This window comes from Canis lupus, chromosome 25 (assembly GCF_011100685.1).
Source record: "Canis lupus familiaris isolate Mischka breed German Shepherd chromosome 25, alternate assembly UU_Cfam_GSD_1.0, whole genome shotgun sequence".
In the NCBI taxonomy this organism is placed as follows: domain Eukaryota; kingdom Metazoa; phylum Chordata; class Mammalia; order Carnivora; family Canidae; genus Canis; species Canis lupus.
Window position 1 is genome coordinate 20,690,104 of NC_049246.1, and position 20,818 is coordinate 20,710,921.

Consider the following 20,818-nt stretch of genomic DNA (forward strand, 5'->3'; position numbering starts at 1 on the left):
TTTATTTTTTGGTGATTCTTACAGAGTAATACATTACATATGTTCTTTACCTTGAGAAAAGCCTTAAAAATATTATTCTTGTATAAATATTAGTGATTGTAAAAGTAAGCAGAAGTGGATTTGGCTTAGTAGAAAATATTTAACCACTGTCTGTTAAATTATCACCCATTTTTTTATTTAAAAATTTTTAATCAATTCCTAAATTATGAGTTTGTCTTGTATGCATATTTCTGGGACAGTTATTGATGTTTAAAGAAAATGATTTTAATTGCATCAGTGGCATATTTTGTTTTTGTTTTCTCATTAGTGCTTAAGACTTTTTACATGTTTACATAAAAATGTGACTAGGAATGTTTTAAAATTTACTTTTCCAGTTTGTATTCTTCTTTTCTTTTTAATATAGAAGAGGCAAATTAAATACTTTTTAATGACCTCATAGGAGTTAGTGATGGTGCATTTATTCTTTACTACATGATTGAATTAGAGGTGAAACTCATTTTGAAAAAACAAAAAACGAAACTCATTTCGAAAATAAAGCAATGCTGGGTATCTCAAGTGATTATTAGACATTTTTGATCAATTGATATTGGAAATTTGTAATGATGTGATAGCCAAGGTTAATAAAACATCCATTTTTTTTCTTACTACAGTAAAATCTTTTATATGTAAACTCTAGCTGCAGCAAAAATTAGACCATGATGTTCACCATTCAAGTTATAACATACCAGAAACATCTTATAAAATTATAGCATTAATTTTTCTTTTCCCTTTTTTAGGTTAGCTATTATTTTCCTCTTAAAACTTTATGGAGATCATTTTTTGCTGCTTTAGTGGCTGCATTTGTTTTGAGATCCATCAATCCATTTGGTAACAGCCGTCTGGTTCTTTTTTATGTGGAGTATCACACACCATGGTACCTTTTTGAACTATTTCCTTTTATTCTCCTCGGGGTATTCGGAGGGCTTTGGGGAGCCTTTTTCATTAGAGCGAATATTGCCTGGTGTCGTCGACGCAAATCCACCAGATTCGGAAAGTATCCTGTTCTTGAAGTCATTGTTGTTGCTGCCATTACTGCGGTGATCGCCTTCCCTAATCCATATACCAGGCTCAACACCAGTGAGCTGATCAAAGAGCTTTTTACAGACTGTGGTCCTCTGGAATCCTCTTCTCTCTGTGACTACAGAAATGACATGAATGCTAGCAAAATTGTTGACGATATTCCTGATCGTCCAGCAGGCCTTGGAGTATATTCAGCTATATGGCAGTTATGCTTAGCACTCATATTTAAAATTATCATGACAGTATTCACTTTTGGTATCAAGGTAAGTGCTAATGTGAGGTGGTTTTAGTAATCTCAGCATGTTCAAAACTTGTATGTGAAATAAACAGTGAAATGTTTATCTAAAGGTGGTTATAAATGTAGGTTGAAAAAGTTCTTATCTTTTGGGTTCCATTTTAAGTATTGAAAAAATAATTCCTTTGGATATATTGTTAAGCATGGTTATCTGTTACTATGTAATAGATTATCCCAAAACCTAGCAATTTAAGAAAACTTTATTTTTCTCTTGATAATGAGTCAATAATTTGGGAAGGACTCAGCTGAGCACGTTTTGTTTGTGGTCTGTCATATGTGCCATCAGAAATGACTAAGGCTAGTCATCTACCCACCTGGGCTGGGAAGATTCAGACAACTGTGTCAGAATGTCTGGCTTCTGGAACATATCTTTGTCTCTCTCTCTCTCCCCCCCACCCACCCCTGGTTTTCTGACACAGTGCCTTCACAGCATTTAGAGTCCTTAATGGTATCTCGGGGTTCCAAAAGCAAATGTCCCAAGAGGATCATTTTTAACATGGCCAAGGAAGTTATGCACATGCTTTCTGTTGCGTTCTATTCATCTGGGCACAAAGCCTGCCACTTAATGGGAGCAGTGTCAGGGAATTCATGATCATGTTTTAAAAGCACTTACATTAGGGTTTTTTTTTTTTTCTGCTATAATAAACTATTGCAAACTTCAAATCACACAAATTTATTATCGTTTTGGAGATTAGAAGTCCAAAATGGATCTCACTGGGCTGAAATCAAGGTGTTCATAGGGATTTGTGGAGGTTCTAGGGGAGAGTCCATTTTTTGCCTTTTCCAGCCTTCTAGAGGCCGCCCACATTCCTTGGCTCATGGCCGCCTCCTCCCAACTTCAAAGCCAGCAATGGGTAGTTAAGTCTTTTATCTCATTATTCTGACACTAACTCTTCTAAATCCTTTGCCCACATTTAAAAGAAATCTTTGTGATTATTTTGAGCCCACCCAGGTAATTCTGGATAATCTCCTGTTTTAAAGTCGGCTGATTCACAACCTTAATTTTACTTGCAACATTTTATTCCTCCTTACCTTATTGTGTAACATAAGGAATTAGGATATAGATACCTTTGGGGAGCCAATACTCCACCTATTATATAACCACAGGGTATTAGCTTGAAAGGACACTGCAGACTCATTGTTAAATGCCTAGCCTGTGAATACCATGCCTTTTTCAATAAGGATTTAAGGGAGTTTGGCCTAATGCCCTGGGACACTTGAATTTACAACAGTGAAAATGACATTCATTAGTGATTTGCCAGTAAATGTAATTCTCTTATATGACTGTCAGTGCTGTATATGAGGATCAAATGTCAGCTAATCCTTGTTCTTTAATATTCACTAGTGATAATATGCTTTTACAGGTGTGAATTATGTGGAATGATTCCTTAATTTCAACAAAATCTTAATGATAGTTTTTTGAAATATGGTCTTTTCTGTTCTCTGTTTAGTCCACTGGGTATATAAGAGTTAAATGATAGAAATACCTTGTAGTTCACTTTTTTTTTCATAGTGAATCAAGTTAGAGCAGCTGTTAAAACCCGTTTCTACAGTAAATTGATTTTTCTGTAAATCCCAACTTTCTCATCTTTAGTTGAGCTGTAGGATGCTAGAGAGAGCTGGCAGGGGTTTGTTAAGTTCCACGTTGCCCTGTGCTCTGGCTGAAGAATCCCAACTGGCAGTAGAGTAAAACATATTTTGAACTCATCTATTTGGATAACCTTTCAGTCATCCTGATGCAGTGTTCAACTGCCATCATTTTATGCTCAGCTTATTTCATATCCAGAACATTTTAGAGCTTTTAGTATATCAATCCTTAAATGATCTTGCTTAAGGTATTTACTATTCTTGTTTTCTGCATTAAATTTAATTGATGAATAAATATTTTTTTCCTTTGATGTATTGCTAAAAAATATTGAAAGTCCCGATATGGACCTTCAGTATTTTTGTCTGCTTCACACTGTACCACTTAAGAGGAATAGCATAAAAAAAAAGAGAGAGAGAGAGAGAGGAATAGCACCTAGGGACTCCTGGGTGGCTCAGTGGTTGAGCGTCTGCCTTTGGCTCAGGGCGTGATCCCGCAGTTCCGGGATCAAGTCCCACATCGGGGTTTCTGCATGGAGTCTCCTTCCCCCTCTGCCTGTGTCTCTTCCTCTCTCTCTTTCTGTGGGTCTCTCATGAATACATAAATAAAATCATTAAAAAAAAATAAGAGGAATAGCATCTAATATTTTTATCATTTGATAAAACAAATATATAGGAAGGATATAATTGTGAAGTAGAGGACAGTGCTTCACACCAAATTGATTTTGTTTTATGAAAAAATGCTTCATATTGTCCTTTTCTTCTTTCCCCATTGCAGCATAGACTAGTGAAAATTTTGTTAGGGACTGGCATTAAGGAACCCTTGAACTAAAGGATAAATAATCCTTGAGTTATTTTTTCTTTGGCCTAGAGAATGTCATTTGTTACTTTGTAACTGAATTTATGAAATTATTTTTTCTTTTATTTATTTATTTTTATGAATTTATGAAATTATTAAGGCACCACTAGAACAGTACTTTGCTGTAGTTTTATTTGTACTAGGATTTTGCTCTATAAATAAAAATGTTGAAAAGACTCAAAAGCATTAAAGAGAAGTTCATAGGATGTAGGTCCCAAACGTATAAGTAGAGGATCTCTGCCCAGTTTCTGCTTTTGTTTATGTTACAGGTTCCATCAGGCTTGTTCATTCCCAGCATGGCCATTGGAGCGATTGCTGGAAGGATTGTGGGGATTGCAGTGGAACAACTCGCCTATTATCACCATGACTGGTTTATCTTTAAGGAGTGGTGTGAAGTTGGAGCTGATTGCATTACACCTGGCCTTTATGCCATGGTTGGTGCTGCTGCATGCTTAGGTAATGTAACGGTTTGTGAATGGACATTGTGAATCTGAGAGAAGAAAGAGCAAGTGTGAGAGCATGTTTAGTTGGTGAGGTGGTGAGGGTGGGACAGGACAGAGGGAAGAGACTCTTCACAGAAATGAAACAGTACTGCTATTGCATGGTATTTATGTAGCACTAGTTTTCATTTTGCCTATCTAAACATTTGTTAATGCCAAAAATTTAATGGTAGTTAGCATCTTTTAAATATAGTGTAATGCTTTGTGACAGAAAACATCTCAGTACAACATAGGCTTAATTTGAATCTTGTCCAGGAAGATTTTTGTTCTTTTCATCGTCAAGGATCTTGGCTTACCTATGATGACTGTAGCACAGTTCCCGAGATTAGGATTCTAGCAAAATATCAGAGTAGCTTTACTCTGCAGTGATTTATACTTGGCTGTAGTGAAAGATTTCTTTACCAGCCCTCCTCCACTTAAGGCTCATTTATAGCAAAATGATAAAAGATAACTACTGTTTTAATGAAAGAAAATCTGCATTAAATAATTAAGAGTCTATGTATTGTCCTCTTGGATATGAAAAATAATTATTTTTATATTTCAAATGTCAGCTGAATTTTGGTTATGATATTTAATAATTGGTATTTTGACTTATTTTTGTTCAAAAAATAAAAGTTATATAATTATTGAACTTTGAAAGTATAATATCAAGTGAAAGTGAAGGACAGAATCATTTCACCAAAGTAGCAATTATTTGATAGTGATCCCCCTTTGTCTTTAGCACTGTGCTAGGAGGTGTGCAGTGAGTGATACAGAAAGAGGTATATGCAACATGAGCCCAACCTCAAGTACGATCAAGTTGGGGAGACAAGACCAAAACTGAGAAAACAATAGTGAGAAATATATAATGATTATATATAGTATGGAATCTCTGAAGATTGTAGGAATCTAGAGGGAAAAAAAGCTGAAGTAGTTCATGTAGAATAGAACATGAGCTTTACTTTGGAAAGTTAGAATTTAAAGAGCACTTTTTGAGGAATATAATCATGTGAAGGCATAGGAATCCAGATGAGAATAAATTGAGTATTTGTGGGGCTTTGAAGATACAATATTGAAGTAGTGAGTGCATTTTGGATACTTTTTTTTTTTTTTTCATTTTGGATACTTTTGAAAGAGGAAAGTTGGATTAGTGAGGAGGAGTCAGTTTATGAAAAGGCAGTGATTTGTGTCAGGATCAGTTTGTATTTGTAATTAGTCAGATCTGCGGCAGAGTTGTTGTGGCTTTGGCATTTGTAGCTTGATGACTTTGGGAATGTTCCTTTACTTTGATTTTTTATTTTATTATCTTTAAAATGGAAATAATTACTAATCTATTGTTGTTTTCAGGATTATATGAGATCAAATGCATGTAAAGCTGTAAGCACAGTGCCAGGTAAAATTAGTGGCTTAGTTAAAAAAAAAAAAAAAAAAAAACCTTTTTGAACTGACACATGTCTGGCATAGTGTAGATATGTAATATGTAATACATAGTAGGTTCTTTCTTCCCTCTATTTTTAGGTTAAAAAACAAAAAGGAAGAGTTTAAGTTTAATACAGTATGAACTGGCGAGCCCTGGTAGGTTTTTGAGCAAAGGAGCAACATGGTGAAAGTAGTACTTAGGAAAGATTAACCTGGGAACATGACTTTATAAAGTGGATTGAAGGTAATGGGGCCTGGAGTCAAGGAGGTAAGATAAAATAGTATTAAAATTAAGGAGCAAAGTCTTAAGAGTCTGGACTAGTTCGGTAATCATGACAATATTGAGAAAAGGACCCATAGATAACTGTTTTGCAAAGCAAATCAAATGGGATTGAGTGAGGGTCAAGTGAGGTAAAGTAAAGGGATGATCCTGGAATGACTGTCTAGGTGGCCAGGGAGAGTCTAGTGCCAGTGCCAGAGTCTTGAGAAGTTGGAACTGGTAGCTCTTTGGGGGATGAAGAGGACTTTGGTTTTAAGTGTGTGGTGTTTTTTTGTGACAGTGGATCATCCAGTCTTTTTACAGTTGGGAAGTGAGACAAACACAGCAGTAAGAGAAGGTATGCATAGACATGGGGCAAATGCAACAGTAGGTGGAGAGGTGTGGATTACAAGGCATCATACAGGTGCTAGTTCAGAATGATGATTTGGGTAAATTGAATAGAGTTTTCTGAGGGAGGAGATATGATTAGCTTCTTAACATAAATCACAAAGTATCAAAATATTTTATTTATTTTGAAAATAATACAGAGAAGAGAAGTGGATTAAGTTAATATTCTACCTACATATGAGCTTAATTTGTAAATTGGTAGCTGTGATGTAAAAGGTAGCAATGATGTGCTTCACCAAATTCTTTACTTAATAATCAGCTTTTATAAGACAGGAATTATATCTTTGCTATAGCAATAAAGAAAATCAGTATTTCTCTAAATCTTATTAAAATAGTGATAATTGTCCTGAGAGAAGTTTTTTATGATAATCCTTTTCAGTTCTTTTTACAACTCATGTTCAACTGCCTAGTACAAGAATTCTACTAACATGTCCTGTCCTCCTTGACCAATGGGGCTTATTTTTTTCTTTCAGGTGGTGTGACAAGGATGACTGTCTCCCTGGTGGTTATTGTGTTTGAGCTTACTGGGGGCTTGGAATACATTGTTCCCCTTATGGCTGCAGTTATGACCAGTAAATGGGTTGGTGATGCCTTTGGTAGGGAAGGCATTTATGAAGCACACATCCGGTTAAATGGATACCCTTTCTTGGATGCAAAAGAAGAATTCACTCATACCACTCTGGCTGCTGATGTCATGAGACCTCGAAGGAACGATCCTCCCTTAGCTGTCCTAACACAGGACAATATGACAGTGGATGATATAGAAAACATGATTAATGAAACCAGCTACAATGGCTTTCCTGTCATAATGTCAAAGGAATCTCAAAGATTAGTGGGATTTGCCCTCAGAAGAGACCTGACGATTGCAATAGGTACCCTTTTTAAAAATACAGACACACACATAAATCTATTTATCTGTCAGAATCTATATCTAGATAACTATAGACATAATAGATTTCTCGAGGAAAAGAAAGCAAAAATATTTAATTAGTTGGGTTTCTGGGGGTGAAAGGTGTATTTTATTTATGTCCCTCAAAGTCTTACTTTTTTTTTTTTTTTTTTTTAAGATTTTATTTAGGGATGCCTGGGTGGCTCAGCAGTTGAGCGTTTGCCTTTGGCTCAGGGCATGATCCCGGATTCCTGGGATCGAGTTGCACATCGGGCTCCTTGCATGGAGCCTGCTTCTCCTCCCTCTGCCTGAGTCTCTGCCTCTTTCTGTGTCTCTCACGAATGAATAAATAAAATCTTGGGGAAGAAAAAAAGATTTTATTTATTCACGAGAGACAGAGAGGCAGAGACCTAGGAAGAGGGAGGAGAAGCAGGCTCCATGCTGGGAGCCTGTTTGTTGTGGGACTCAATCCTGGGACTCTGGGATCATGCCTTGAGCTAAAGGCAGATACTTAACTGCTGAGCCACCAAGGCATCCCCTTACATTCTTTAGGAAAGGAATTATGCATCTGTGAATTGTTTCTGCACTAAATGCAGTTTTATCTTTTTGATTTGGCATTGTTATCAGAGATTGAAGTCAGGTTCTTTCTTTTCCCACTCAGGCCTTGTTAAATTGATATTGTTCCTAACAGCATGTGAGATGAGGCCTTATTAGCATGTGCCGGGTTATCCTACTAAATACATTATTATATTTAACATAGGCTTATTTGAATGCAAGTTATTAAAAATCTCATTTGTTTTTCTGTTTCATGTCACATTCACAAGGTTTTCCTTTTTTCAGTTTTTGGATATAGGTTTACAGTGTTAACATAATACTCTCTAAAGCGAAAAAAAAATCATTGCTGCTTTATTTTGGTCAAATGCTAAGTTGAAAAGTATATAGTATGTATAGTATATATATAGTATATATATATATATATATAAAAGTTGAACTGATATTACTACAAATAGAATTTATGAAGCCATTAGCATATTATATTATTTCTTGGAGATAAACTTTTTATGAGGAGGAAACAATTGTGTTCTTCCAAAATTTATTTTTCTCCATATATTATAGTCCTGCAGTATTGTTGAGGAGGCTGGTAAGACCTTTTCTATACAGTCTGATTCCTTTCCTGCTTCCCTGCAACTCCCAAAGGTGATAAAGGATATTTTAATCAGACTGTTGCTTTCATACTCCCGAGTATTTAGTGGAGGACCATGAGCTGAAAATGTTAAGCATTTGGTCCCATGAGCCCATCCTCTACAACTGGTCTCTCTGGCCATTGCAAAAGGATTGTAAAATATATTAATTCTTGTCCCATTTGAAGAGGGAAGACTTAGAGGAGTATTTCTCAAATCAGAGTGGAAATGCTCAGTTTATAAGAGCTATCAAAACAAAACAAAAGCGCCTACAGAGAATATCCTGTTTAGTTAAGTAAAAGGCTACAGCTTTGGAAGAGTCTTTTAAAGACTAGCCATTCTATCATTGTAAGTGTTGCTGTAGGTAATAGAACAGTTGCCAAGAATGGGCAAAGTATGTGGTCAGACTTAGCTCTTGTGTTTAAGTGTTTCAGTTTCTAAACTATTAACCATGGCCAAACCTACAGTCAGAGAATTTTCATTGTTTACATTCCTGTTCGTTAGGTTTTAATGGTAGCCAGCCAAAGAAAAGGAAAGGTTGGAATTTTAGAATTTACATAAAAATTTAAGGGGAAAAAGCAGGGTGTTTAAAAGATGAAGAAAGTGGTAAAAGTTAATAATTATTCATAACCCAACTAATTCTGTGGATATGTTTTTCAAGGTTTTATTACTGTCTTGAAAGAGAATATTGTGATAGCAGATAATGTCAGTTTAAGGAATGGGTATAGGAATGCCTGGGTGGCTCAGCGGTTGAGCACCTGCCTTTGGCCCAGGGCGTGATCCTGGAGTCTCGGGATCAAGTCCCACATCGGGCTCCCTGCACGGAGCATGCTTCTCTCTCTGCCTGTCTCTCTCTCTCTCTCTGTCTCATGAATAAATAAACAAAATCTTAAAAAGAAAGGAATGGGTATACTTTAGATATATGAAATGTCAAGTCATGTCATCGTGAATATTTCACATGATTTTTAGAATACACCTTAAATATTTACCTACATATATTTTTATGAAGTTTACATTTTTGAATGAGAAAAATAGATCTGTACGTGAGATTTTGTTTATATGTATGATAATATAAAATAGGTAATTTATATGTATTTATATAAAATACTTTATGAAAGACAAAAAAAGAATGCTTGAGCAACTGGTAAACTGTATAGCATATCCAAGAATGGGAAAACTCAAGATTTTAAAAGCACAGTTTTCTTAATTTATAAGGTCTACATTTTTATGTCATTACATGATTTAAAAATTTTAGTTTATTTATGGATGGTACATTCACATAGTTCAAATTCAAGAAGATTAAAAGTATACAGTGAAAAATGTCCCTCACCCATGACTTCATAGTTATCAGTTTAGCTGTCTGTAGGTAGATATCTCTGGTTTCTTATGTATTCTGTAGATATTATTCTATATAAGTAAGTACATATGTTTTTTTCTCTTTTTAAACATTGTATCAGGCTATCCAATACATGTTGTTTTATGGTTTTTTTTTCACTAAACAGTGTTTTGTTAGACATTTTCCCAATGAATTTCTTTATTCTATTCTTTTAAAGCTACATAGTATTCTATTAAGCAGATATACCATGGGATATGTCATGGTTTCTAAAATCAGTTCCTCATTGATGGACATTTAAGATGTTTCTATTTTTCCGCTGTTACAGAAATTGCTCCCTCATATATTTGATAGTCTCACATATTTAACATTCTGCCTACATGCAAATGTACAAAAATTACTGGAAGGGGAGTTATTGGATCACAGGGTAGCTGCATTTATAATGTTGTAAGATATTTTTCACATCACACCAGGTAGTGATTACACCATGTACTCCCACCAACAGTTAATGACAGTTTACTATATTAAAGTTTAGTCCAAATGGAGAGACATTTCTTCCTGCATTTGTTTTTCTTCCTGCATTTTTATGTCAAGATTAAAAGTGAGGCTGAATGTTTTATAGATTTGTTTAAAATGAAGCATTTTTAACATTTATAGTGTGAGTTGAATTGTCTTTCCTATTTTCCATTTTAAGGTATAAAAGTATACTTGTTCACTTCTATTTATATAATAGGAGCTGTAAGTTTTACAGGGAGACTCTTAGTGTATGAAAACCTAAATATCATTGACATATTGAACATAATAGTAAGGTACATGACACAGTGACAGGCTACTCTAACTGTACTTAATCTCCTATTCCCTCAAGATCTTTTGTTCAGAATAAAGCTTTAGTTTGCATACCTAGGAGAGCTAATTTGTTATAGTTTTTTCTTTCCATATCAATATTTCAAAACCCTAAAATAGAATGTACTCAATATGCATTTCAAGTAAGTGCACTAGCCTTTTGTTTATCTTTGTAGTAAACTTTATAGCTGGTTTGTTAGATGAAATACCATTTTATGGATTTAGAGACTTTTTAGCTTTCTAAGATTAATACAAGTGATGAGAGTTCTGGAGCCCTGGAGAATATTTTTGCCATCTGTCACTACCAGGTTTCACATAGTCAAAAATGGAGGGGACAGCCTGTGCAACCTTTCTTTTTTGATAAGTTTTGAGAAGTCAAGCTCTTAAGAGTATATTAACATGAGCAGGAAAAGTAAAGCATAAACTTTAGGGGAAGAAAGGTCATTATTTACATTCGGATTTTATGTGAGAAAAGAACCATTTCCATTCTCCTGGAAGTGTAACTCTATTGCTACATGTATACTTTAAAAAAAAAGAAAAAGCCTGAATCCTATCAGAAAATGAAAACTATGATGATATATTCTGTTTTAAAAGCCTCTGAATGAATGGCATTCAAAGAAATTGTTTTTCAAATAAAACAAAACAAACCGAGAAGATGTCTCAGCACTTTATAAGTACTCAATAAATGATGCTTGTTAGAATAGTTACTGTATTCATATAAATGACAAATTTAAGTCCGGCTGGGTGTTCACTAGCCTTGTGCCTTGTATATCAAAGGAACATTATAATAAATAGTAACTTTTTCTAAAATTTTCTGAAACTTAAAGCATTAAATGTTGACTTAAACAGTCTCAGCATATTTTCATCAAAAAATATTTGTTATCTTAAGGTATTTAAGTTTGATGTGTGGGGTTAGTTTTAACTCAGAATATCTGTCATGCTAACAGTATTTACACTCCACCATTCATAGATCATTAGCCAGATGCTTCTATGGGTTCAGAACACCTTAAGGAGCATCTTTCAAAACCATATATATCACTTGCTAATGGGCTTTCTTCTTTTCTATGCTTTTATCATGCTTTTAAAGTGGCCTAATTAATGCTAGTCATTAGAACTTCAGTTAGTGCTTTCTTACCTGAATGGTCCAGAACAGTTAAATAAGGCTTTAGAGATCAGAAGGAGCAAAAAGAATTGTAGTGTTTGTTTATAAGCTGTATATATTTATCTGCTGCTCACCTTAGGACTAATGCTTATTATTTTAGCTTAAATATTTTTATAGCAAATTTTATATTTAAAATATGTTCAGTATAGAAAAATCATATTTGTGAGCACAGTTTTGAATACATATTAACTCAAAATACAAACATAAAGCTACTTATTTTTTTATTTTCTCCATTTCATGGGTTTCCTTTCTCCTGTGGTCTGTGTTCTGCAGTTTTTTTTGCATCTTTAACCACTTGTCTAGCACTTTGAAAGGTAGGTGAGGTAGTTGGCAGCAAACAGAAGCACTTGAAGCAGACTACACCAGAGAGGGGAAATTAACAGAGCCTTTATAAATAAAACCTGAAAAATAAGTCTGTGTCTGTTTTGGCATAATCATAGCTATGCCCACCTGTTAATGCTCATGACTCACCTAGCATTAAAAAGAGAACTAGCTAATTCACAGGGGGAGTGTATACAACAGAGTCAAAACAAGAATGAAGCTCTCTTTAACTCTGCCTCTGTAGGATAAGTGACATTTAGCATGGGCAGGTGCCATTCAATGATGGATTCCTATAATAAACCATGCTCCAATTTGTGCAGGTTTTAAAAAGCCATATTTAAACATACTTCCTTGTCCCCCAAAGTTAGAAAACAGCTTCAGCCCCACTAAAGAAAATTTATAAACTAAAAATATTTTATTTACATGATGGTTTGTTGTTGGTGTATTCTGATTCTGTGAATTATAAGAAATGACTAAATCAGCTTTTAGTTGATTCCTTTCTTGGTTAAGAAGGTAGGAAAAAGTGAAGGGACCAAATTCATGGGATACATTTGTTTATTTTTTTTTTAAAGTCTCTGAATAAATGGATTGCCCTTAAATCAACTTTTGGTCTTCTCTCTTTTCAGAAAGTGCCAGAAAAAAACAAGAAGGTATTGTGGGCAGTTCTCGTGTGTGTTTTGCACAGCACACCCCGTCTCTTCCAGCAGAAAGTCCACGGCCACTGAAGCTTCGGAGCATTCTTGACATGAGCCCTTTTACAGTGACAGATCACACACCGATGGAGATCGTGGTGGATATTTTCCGAAAGCTGGGTCTGAGGCAGTGCCTTGTAACTCACAATGGGTAAGTTTGGTGAAAGAAATCAGTTTACTTAGCAGAATTTATGATACTTTTTTAGTGGAATTTATATTCAGTTATTAGGGGAAAGTGTAAGCTTTCAAGTGGGAAAGTGTCTTTTAGTATAAAATCAGGATCAGTATTGATCAGATTGACACTTAAGAATAAAAAAATATAAACTACCACATCTTTGCCAAAACATAAAGTAACACTGGTCAGGGACACTTCAGAGTTGGGAAAGAGGTGTAATGGACCTAACCTGTATGGAGTAGAGAGAAAAACCTGTTTTCTTTTTGTGAGTATTTCATATTTTGAATATAACATTCTAGTTCAGTAATAAGTCTCTGGAGTTTTTGCTGATTACTATTTCAGCGATTTTTAACTTATGTATCAAGGGAAATAATATAATTAAATGAAATTTGTAAATTAGCTAAAATCCTCCTTTAGCAAATGCTTTTTCTTTCCTCTTTTCAACCTTTTCCATCCATAAATCTTTCATATAAACTGCTAATGACAAACACTCATGTATTTAAAATGTGTAAATTGATTATTTTTCTGCCCTTTGCACATGAGTTACCAGTGTTTCTCCAGGATAGGAATATAGAAAAGTTTTGTTTGGCAGATGTCCAAGGGACAGAATGGGGTTGTGATGCACAGTATGCCTCTGCAAACATCCCCTGCTTCATTACCATTGCTCCCCTGTGTCCCTTCACTTGGGATCTGTTTCCCTGCCCGTTCTCTCTCTAGTCAGTCCCCTCTATTTCCATTTTATGACTGTTCCTCATTGAAATACATAAGGACATTGTTTTCTCTGAAGGCTGAGGACAGAAAGGCTGGGAATAAGAAGCAAAGGGTATTCTGGATTGTGCATAAATGAGATGGTTTAACCCTGCCCAGTGCGAAGCTGGTTGAAATGCTAAACGCTTAGAGTGACTTTTGAGTGACAAAACACATGACCCCTGTCTAAGGAAAGGAGGAAAAAAGAAGAAAAGGGAAGGAGGTTTGTTTTCTTGAGCACCTTCTTCAGGTTTCTCACTTAACTTTGTAGTACCTCTGCGAAATAGGTGGTAGCATCTTTACTTCACAGATATAACAAGTGAAACTTGGAAGAGTTTAATACTATGCCCAGTCACTCAGTAACTCAGATCAGGGGATTAAATACCTTTCTAATTTTAGAACCCAATCTCTTGCTACTGTTTTTACACTGTGATTGACTAATAGAACATATCTTCTTTCTTTGTGATTTCTTATTTTCTTGAACAATATTATGCCATGTTGGGTTAGGAATAGAAATACAGAGAATTGGATCCATGTTTAATGTTTTCACTGTGCTAACCTAACCAGTTAAAACAACTCTAAATAATGTGAAATAAATTATCAAAGACAAAAATTCTTGATGAAAGGCAGGTAGTTTGGAATTATTAAACATCATAAATACTGATTGGAGAAGGGATGTATCTAATAAAATAGATATTTTCTTTTAATATTGTTTAATTAAAAAATAATAGTTACCAAACGTTATTGTTTAAAATGTTGGTAAGTACATGTTAAATAGAGTAACTTTTTATGAAGTGATACAGGTTTTAGGGCCCTTTAAATTATAAGTGGCTCAATTAGAAGCTGAGTTGTTACAATTTTTATTTGTTTTGAGTTATTCTCTGTGCCTCTCATAGTTTGGTCATTCTCTAGTTATGATTACCTGTGATCACAAAGCTGTATGGGTCAATTACTGTATTTCACTTTGCTGATTAATTCCCAGTTTTTTGGCAGCACAGGTGTTAAAAAGGAAAATATTTAAAAGAGTGTAGAAATAACAAAATGTAGGGGAGGAGGAGGATAGATAACTAAAATCTTACCTCATACTGCCCATTTATAAGATAGCTTGTAGTGGGGGGTAGCTTTTTCTAAAGGAATATGTTTCATTTTCTTGGTTATATTTTCCTTATTTTTGTCGGGGGTAGCTTTTTCTAAAGGAATATGTTTCATTTTCTTGGTTATATTTTCCTTATTTTTGTCCTTCAAGGAAAATAAACTGATATATATATATAGAAAGAAAAGAGATCGTTTGGGACGGTAACTCTTGGGTCTTTATTTTCTTTTTTTTATTTATTTATTTATTTATTTTATTTTTATTTTTTTTTATTTTCTTGGAAGTATATAAGGAAGTAGAGTGTTTTATTCTCACTTTAAGTTAAATGATTTAAACTTAGAAAAGAAGCCATATTTACTAGCTTTTAGTGGAGAGTGTGAAGTTTTGGATTACTGTGAGCATCTTCTGGTCATAGTGGGTCCTTAGACTTGGAAAAGAACTATTTGGGGGGAGAGATACAAGGCCAGACTGTTAGCTGCAAGGAGCAAATGAGAATAGGGACGTGAGGAGAAGTGTGTCTAAATTTTAAGTATGTCAGTTACAGATTTCCTATGTTTTATATTTTAATGAGCAGAATTTCTCAAAATCTTTATAATCTTGATGGAACTAACAGGATGTTAATAGGCATTTGCTCACAAAGAGTTTTATGACCACATACGTTTGGGAAGTATTGGATTGTGTATACAGTTGAGGTTTCTCTATTGTGAAATGTCTCAAAACTTATAAAATGTTGATACTGTTTGAGTCTCGAGGACAATAGGAAACATTCCAAGTTTTGTTCGAACATGAAGCCTTTTTTTTTTTTTTGGATGGAGGAAAGAGGGCAGAAGAACTCCTGGGATTGGTGTTTTTTGGAACATATTTTGGGAAAACGTTGGGCCATAGTCTGTTAACTTCTTATATCATTGCTTATTAGCCCCACAAAGAAACAGCAAATTACTCTTTACATAAGTTATATTTTGCATTGATTTCCTTTGTACTTCCTGAAATTAATAAAGTAGCACTGAATCTGGCTTTATTCTCAAATAACTCTTCTCCATTAGAGAGGAAATTTATGTATTTCCTCCTTTTAGGGCCATTATTTTGTAATATAGAGATTACTTTATAAATCTCCAAATTTGCCATTTGGTCCTTAATCAATTTGTAACTTTCCTCATTTTGTACCTTGTGATTTGGCAGAGATTACTAATATACTAACTGAAATTAATCATTGTATATAACTAGAAAGAAAAGAATGAATAAGAATTAAAGTGGTATTATTTGTCAAGATTTTTCACATTTCCTGATTCCCAACTATAGAGTGAATTGATGGTCTTTTTGTTTGTTTTCCCTCACACACTTAGAGAAGAACATCCATTGAGTGATTCTGTGCTTATTTTAGGTACACATTTTTTTTTTTATTTCATGAGGGCATTTTCTGAGCCTTTTTGGAGGGAGAACTTGTTCACATCCTCTGACAACTTTTCAATTTATCTTCATTCTTAAGGATCGGTGTGTTATTTTAAATAATGAGAAAACATTAGCAGAGAACCTTTCTGCCTTTCCTGCTGCTTGCCCTCCTGCTGCTTGCCCTCTGTGCTCTCCCACCCCACACCCAGTTGTCAGCCTTAATTTTTTTATAGCCGATGTATCTGTAGGCCTGGACTACTTTAAGTGAAGCACCCTAGTGATGTTCATTAAGAAGTCAGGATGTTCAAAGGCAGTTGAGTAGTAAAGTTGACTTAACTAGGTCACCAGGGAGATGTCCAGTTACCCTGAAGGGCATTCAGGACAGGCTTCTAGAGTTTGAAGATTAAGGCTTTTTAAGGTTTTAATCATTCATTATACATATTGCCGTATATTGTAGTTGAATTCATTGACTTCCCTTATAAACCAGTACCCAGGATTTTGTTCTAATAAATCTAATTATTTTCAAGTATCCTTGTGAGAATTTATGCCCCTCATTTTGCCTATAATAGTGATAGGTTAACTGAGAAATAATCATTTAGGAAAAAGCATGCATAACGTAAAAGTCATTTTGATCCCCAGTCATAAATATCTTACTAGTTTATTTTAAGAAGTAGTGTTCAGAAGGTCTGGAAAATCCGGGGGGGGGCGGGGGGCATGTGTATTGAGTTGGCATTATTTATTGAAGTGCATGTTGCCTTTCGTTTTAATCCCAAGTAATAGTAAAGTAAATGTCTTAAGTCTCCTCATTAATGCCATTAAGGCTATTCGACCTTTGCTCTTCCGAAGTAGATCCAAATAATAGCTTTTTAGAGATGAGAAAAATACTTTCTCCTAACAAAGGAACGCTGATATGAAACTAAATCTTAGAGGTTTATAGCTGTGTATTAATATTGTTCCTTTTGTACCTTTCTTTATAGTCACCTTCATTGCGATCTTTTATAATTTTGATGTTTAATTAAAAAACTTCACAGATATTTAAAGATAGTATCATGTCTCTTATGAAAGTCACTAGAATTGATGCAAATGGGACCTGGGATTTCGAACCATTTTTGTTTCTGTTTTTCTAAAGTTCATTAAAAGCATTCTTATGGTTCATGTTTTTATTTTTGTCTCTCATTCTTTATCATTATGATTGGAACCTCTTTTAATTTAATTTCTCACAGTTATTAGCATAACATGATCTGTTTCAGGATTGTCTTGGGGATCATCACAAAGAAGAACATATTAGAGCATCTCGAGCAAGTAAAGCAGCACGTCGAACCCTTGGTGATTAGATATATCAGATCTCCTCAGTAGACCCCGTACAAGTCAGGAAGCATGAAACTTGTGAACTGTTCAGTTCTGTCAGGCCCAGATGCCTGCTGAATAAAAAACCCACATGCTGCCAATTCCATTTTATCTCATAAACTCTGGAAGATAAATTTAGATATTTGTAAAATCGCATTCACAGGAAGTTAGCAAAAGTTAACGTCTCTCATCAGAATCACCGGTTGCTATTTAAGAACTGTAAACAGTTTGGTAGTTAAATGAGTAAATACTGTCGGACGTTCTTAAAGTAAACACAAGTCTGTCTACCTTAGTGGATACACCAGTCTCAGAAGATGCCTGACTGGTTAGAGATGTCTGCCCCCAACCCCCACCCCAAACCCTTTTTCTTTTTATGTTTTCTAATCTTGCGGTACTCTTGTAGTAAATCTAAGCTCATAAATGATTTTAACCGAGCTTAGCAATGTTATAATTGCCAAATGTTGAATATTTTTTATGGGCACACTTAACTAGAGTGTAATGTTGGATATATTTGTGATCATAGCATTAGTTCTTTTTCTGCTACACCTTGCATACCTTCATAGTCAAGAATGTGTGTCCTGCCATTTCATTAGTGAACTGTACCTAGACTAAGTGAACTGTACCTAGACTATGTGTGTGCCCCTTTTGTATGTCCAGAATGCTGTGAGCAGCTTTTTGGGGTCAAATGCATTTGTTTTAACTGGCTTTATGTCCTAGTGGTTTCATGACTAAAGATAGATTTTGAATTATCTTACTGTACCTTACAACCTAAAAATTGTCTGGCTTTAGCAATTCCTGAAATTATTTTGCCCTGCAATTATCATACTTCTTTAAAAAAACCTGTCCCAGTTTGCTTAAGCACACAACTGATTATGTATTCCTGTTGTAAGCTAATATTTCACAAGTGTTTCATGCATCCTTTTTTAAAAAACTACTAACCAGAATAATAAGTAGCTACTCATTCATTCTGCTTTCTGCTTCATCTATAATAATCTGTTAGGACTGCTTCTTGATTTTTCACTTCTCTTTTAATGTAAGCATTAACAACTAAGACTTTCATAAAAGCACTGTATCTTAACTTTTTTGGCCAAAATCAAAAGAGGAAAATATTGATGAGTGCACTAGAAACTTGGATTGTTTTATCAATTTATTCTTAGGGCTCTGAAGCTTGGGATTGGAGTTCTTTGTTGACTATTTTATCTCAATTGTATGTGCTTTCATGAAGATTCTGCATACAACTGGGCAATCCTTAAGTTATTTTTTAAAGTTGGTTAAGTTTGGTTTAAAAAAATGGAATATTGAGGAGATTTGGTCATCAGACATTTTACTGCTTTCTCGATATCATGGGAATGAATTTTCCTTCTACATTGGATCAGTATCATTTCTTGTTCACACATCCTCCCATTTTTTGTTACTTTTTTGTTGGCATACACGAATCAAAGTACCTCTACTTCAATGTGGCATGTGGTCCTCAGAGTCTTGGTGGAAAGGACATCGTACTATTAGTGACCATGATACTTTCATATCAAAGGATGGTTGCTGGATAATTTAATTATCTTTACCAATAAAATACTTTTTGAAAATACACAATCACGGTGCTTGCTTTGCTCTATTCCTGTCAACAAAAAGGATTCAGTTATAGATTGAGCTTTCCTTTTCTTTTCCTTTTATTTTAATAGCAATCTTATGTTTATTCCTTTCAGGCGCCTCCTTGGCATTATAACAAAAAAAGATATCCTCCGTCATATGGCCCAGACGGCAAACCAAGACCCCGCTTCAATAATGTTCAACTGAATCCTATAGATGAGAGAGAGGAAACAGAAGAGGAAGTTCATTTGTTGAATAGCACAACTCTTTAACTTGAGGGAGTCGTCTACTTTTTTTTCTCCTTAAAAAATCTAAAAGCCGGGCTTTTTGCAACATAGTTTGCAAATACTGCTGGTGGAACGAAGGAGTTGTTTGGGGAGGGAAAGGAGCGAGAAGGAAATGAGTGAGGTATTTCCCCATCTAACTGAGAGCAGCAAATCATCTCCTGTTCTGCACTGGATGCATTCAGCTGAGGATGTGCCACAGTTGCGCAGGCTGGAGCGTCAGCAGAAGGGGTGCCACAGCCCCAGCCCCGGAGCACCCGGAGCACCCAGAGCACCTGGCCTGTTACTCCGACATCGCAAAGACACATTAGCAGTCCCTATTTCTGGAGGGATTACTTTGAATTGAGCCATCTATAAGACTGCAAGGTCTTGCCCTTTTGTATCAAAACTGTTCTGTTTAATTCATGAATTATTATAGTTAAGCATTGTCTTTCTACATTCCAGAAGAGCTTTTCTTTCTCTCTCTCCCTCCCTCTCTTTTTCTTTCTCTCTTGAGCTGTAACAAAGCCTCTGTAAATTGGTGTGCCCTTTTGAAACAGTCCTTTCTCATATTGAGATGTACTGTGATTTTACTGATGTTTCATCACAAGAAGGGAGTGTTTCTTGTGCCATTAACCTTGTAGTTGGCACCGCCACTAAATGCTTGGAGCAGTCACATGCACCGCAACAGGTAAAATCTCGAGTGAAGCGTGAACAAAATCTCTCCGCTTGTGCGCATTGTGGTTCAGAATCAGCAACAATGAAACTCGACTTGTAAGGATAAACAGTTTTCTTTTTGTTTTTTTTCCTCTCAGACTTTATGGATAATGTGACCTGGTCTTATGCAAATTTTCTATTCTAAAACTATAATCTACACGTACTGTTCAGCGTAAGGAAACAAAATGCTGCTGCTTTGACAGTAAAGAGAAGGAAGTATTCTGTTTAGCTGTATCTGGTATTAATTGCATGTTTAAACACTGGAATTTTTTTTCTTGAAATTAGATCATTTTTTGTTTCTTTCCTCAAGATATTTTATTGCTGACACTGAAGAAGAAATGTAATTCATAACTTGCACTAAATGTATATTTCTTTTCTTAAAAATTTACCATTCTTATTTATATTTTTATGGATTAAAATTTATAAAATACAGATCAGTTAATATCGCGCTTAAATAATTTTACCTTTTTAATGTGATTTTTATAGACTAATTCAGACTTAAAATTATGGAGATATGAACAAAGTTTACACTGGGAACAAGGGTTTAAAAAGAGGTTGTGGTTATTTGTCTATGATCCAATGTGTACATAAATCTTTTTCTGATCTTTCACTGCCATCCTCTGGATTATGTCTTCTGACCTGTACATTTTGACTCATTAATTAGAAAGTTAAAACACAACAAATCACTTTGCAGATTAAAACCAAAAGTTGAATATC

The 20,818-nt window shown here is 34.9% G+C and overlaps 1 protein-coding gene across 2 annotated transcripts in view; it reads left to right on the top strand.

The window, feature by feature from the left end:
- CLCN3 (chloride voltage-gated channel 3) overlaps positions 1 to 20,559 on the top strand; it is a 51,105-nt gene extending 30,546 nt beyond the window's left edge. Inside the window, 6 exon segments of one of the 2 annotated variants that reach the window (NM_001308463.1) lie at positions 777 to 1,322; positions 4,067 to 4,253; positions 6,836 to 7,234; positions 12,718 to 12,934; positions 17,438 to 17,513; positions 19,238 to 20,559. In NM_001308463.1, the coding sequence (NP_001295392.1) occupies positions 777 to 1,322; positions 4,067 to 4,253; positions 6,836 to 7,234; positions 12,718 to 12,934; positions 17,438 to 17,513; positions 19,238 to 19,393 (1,581 nt within the window). In that variant the 3' untranslated portion in view covers positions 19,394 to 20,559. 2 annotated transcript variants of the gene reach the window in all.
- Positions 20,560 to 20,818: the final 259 nt, after the last annotated feature.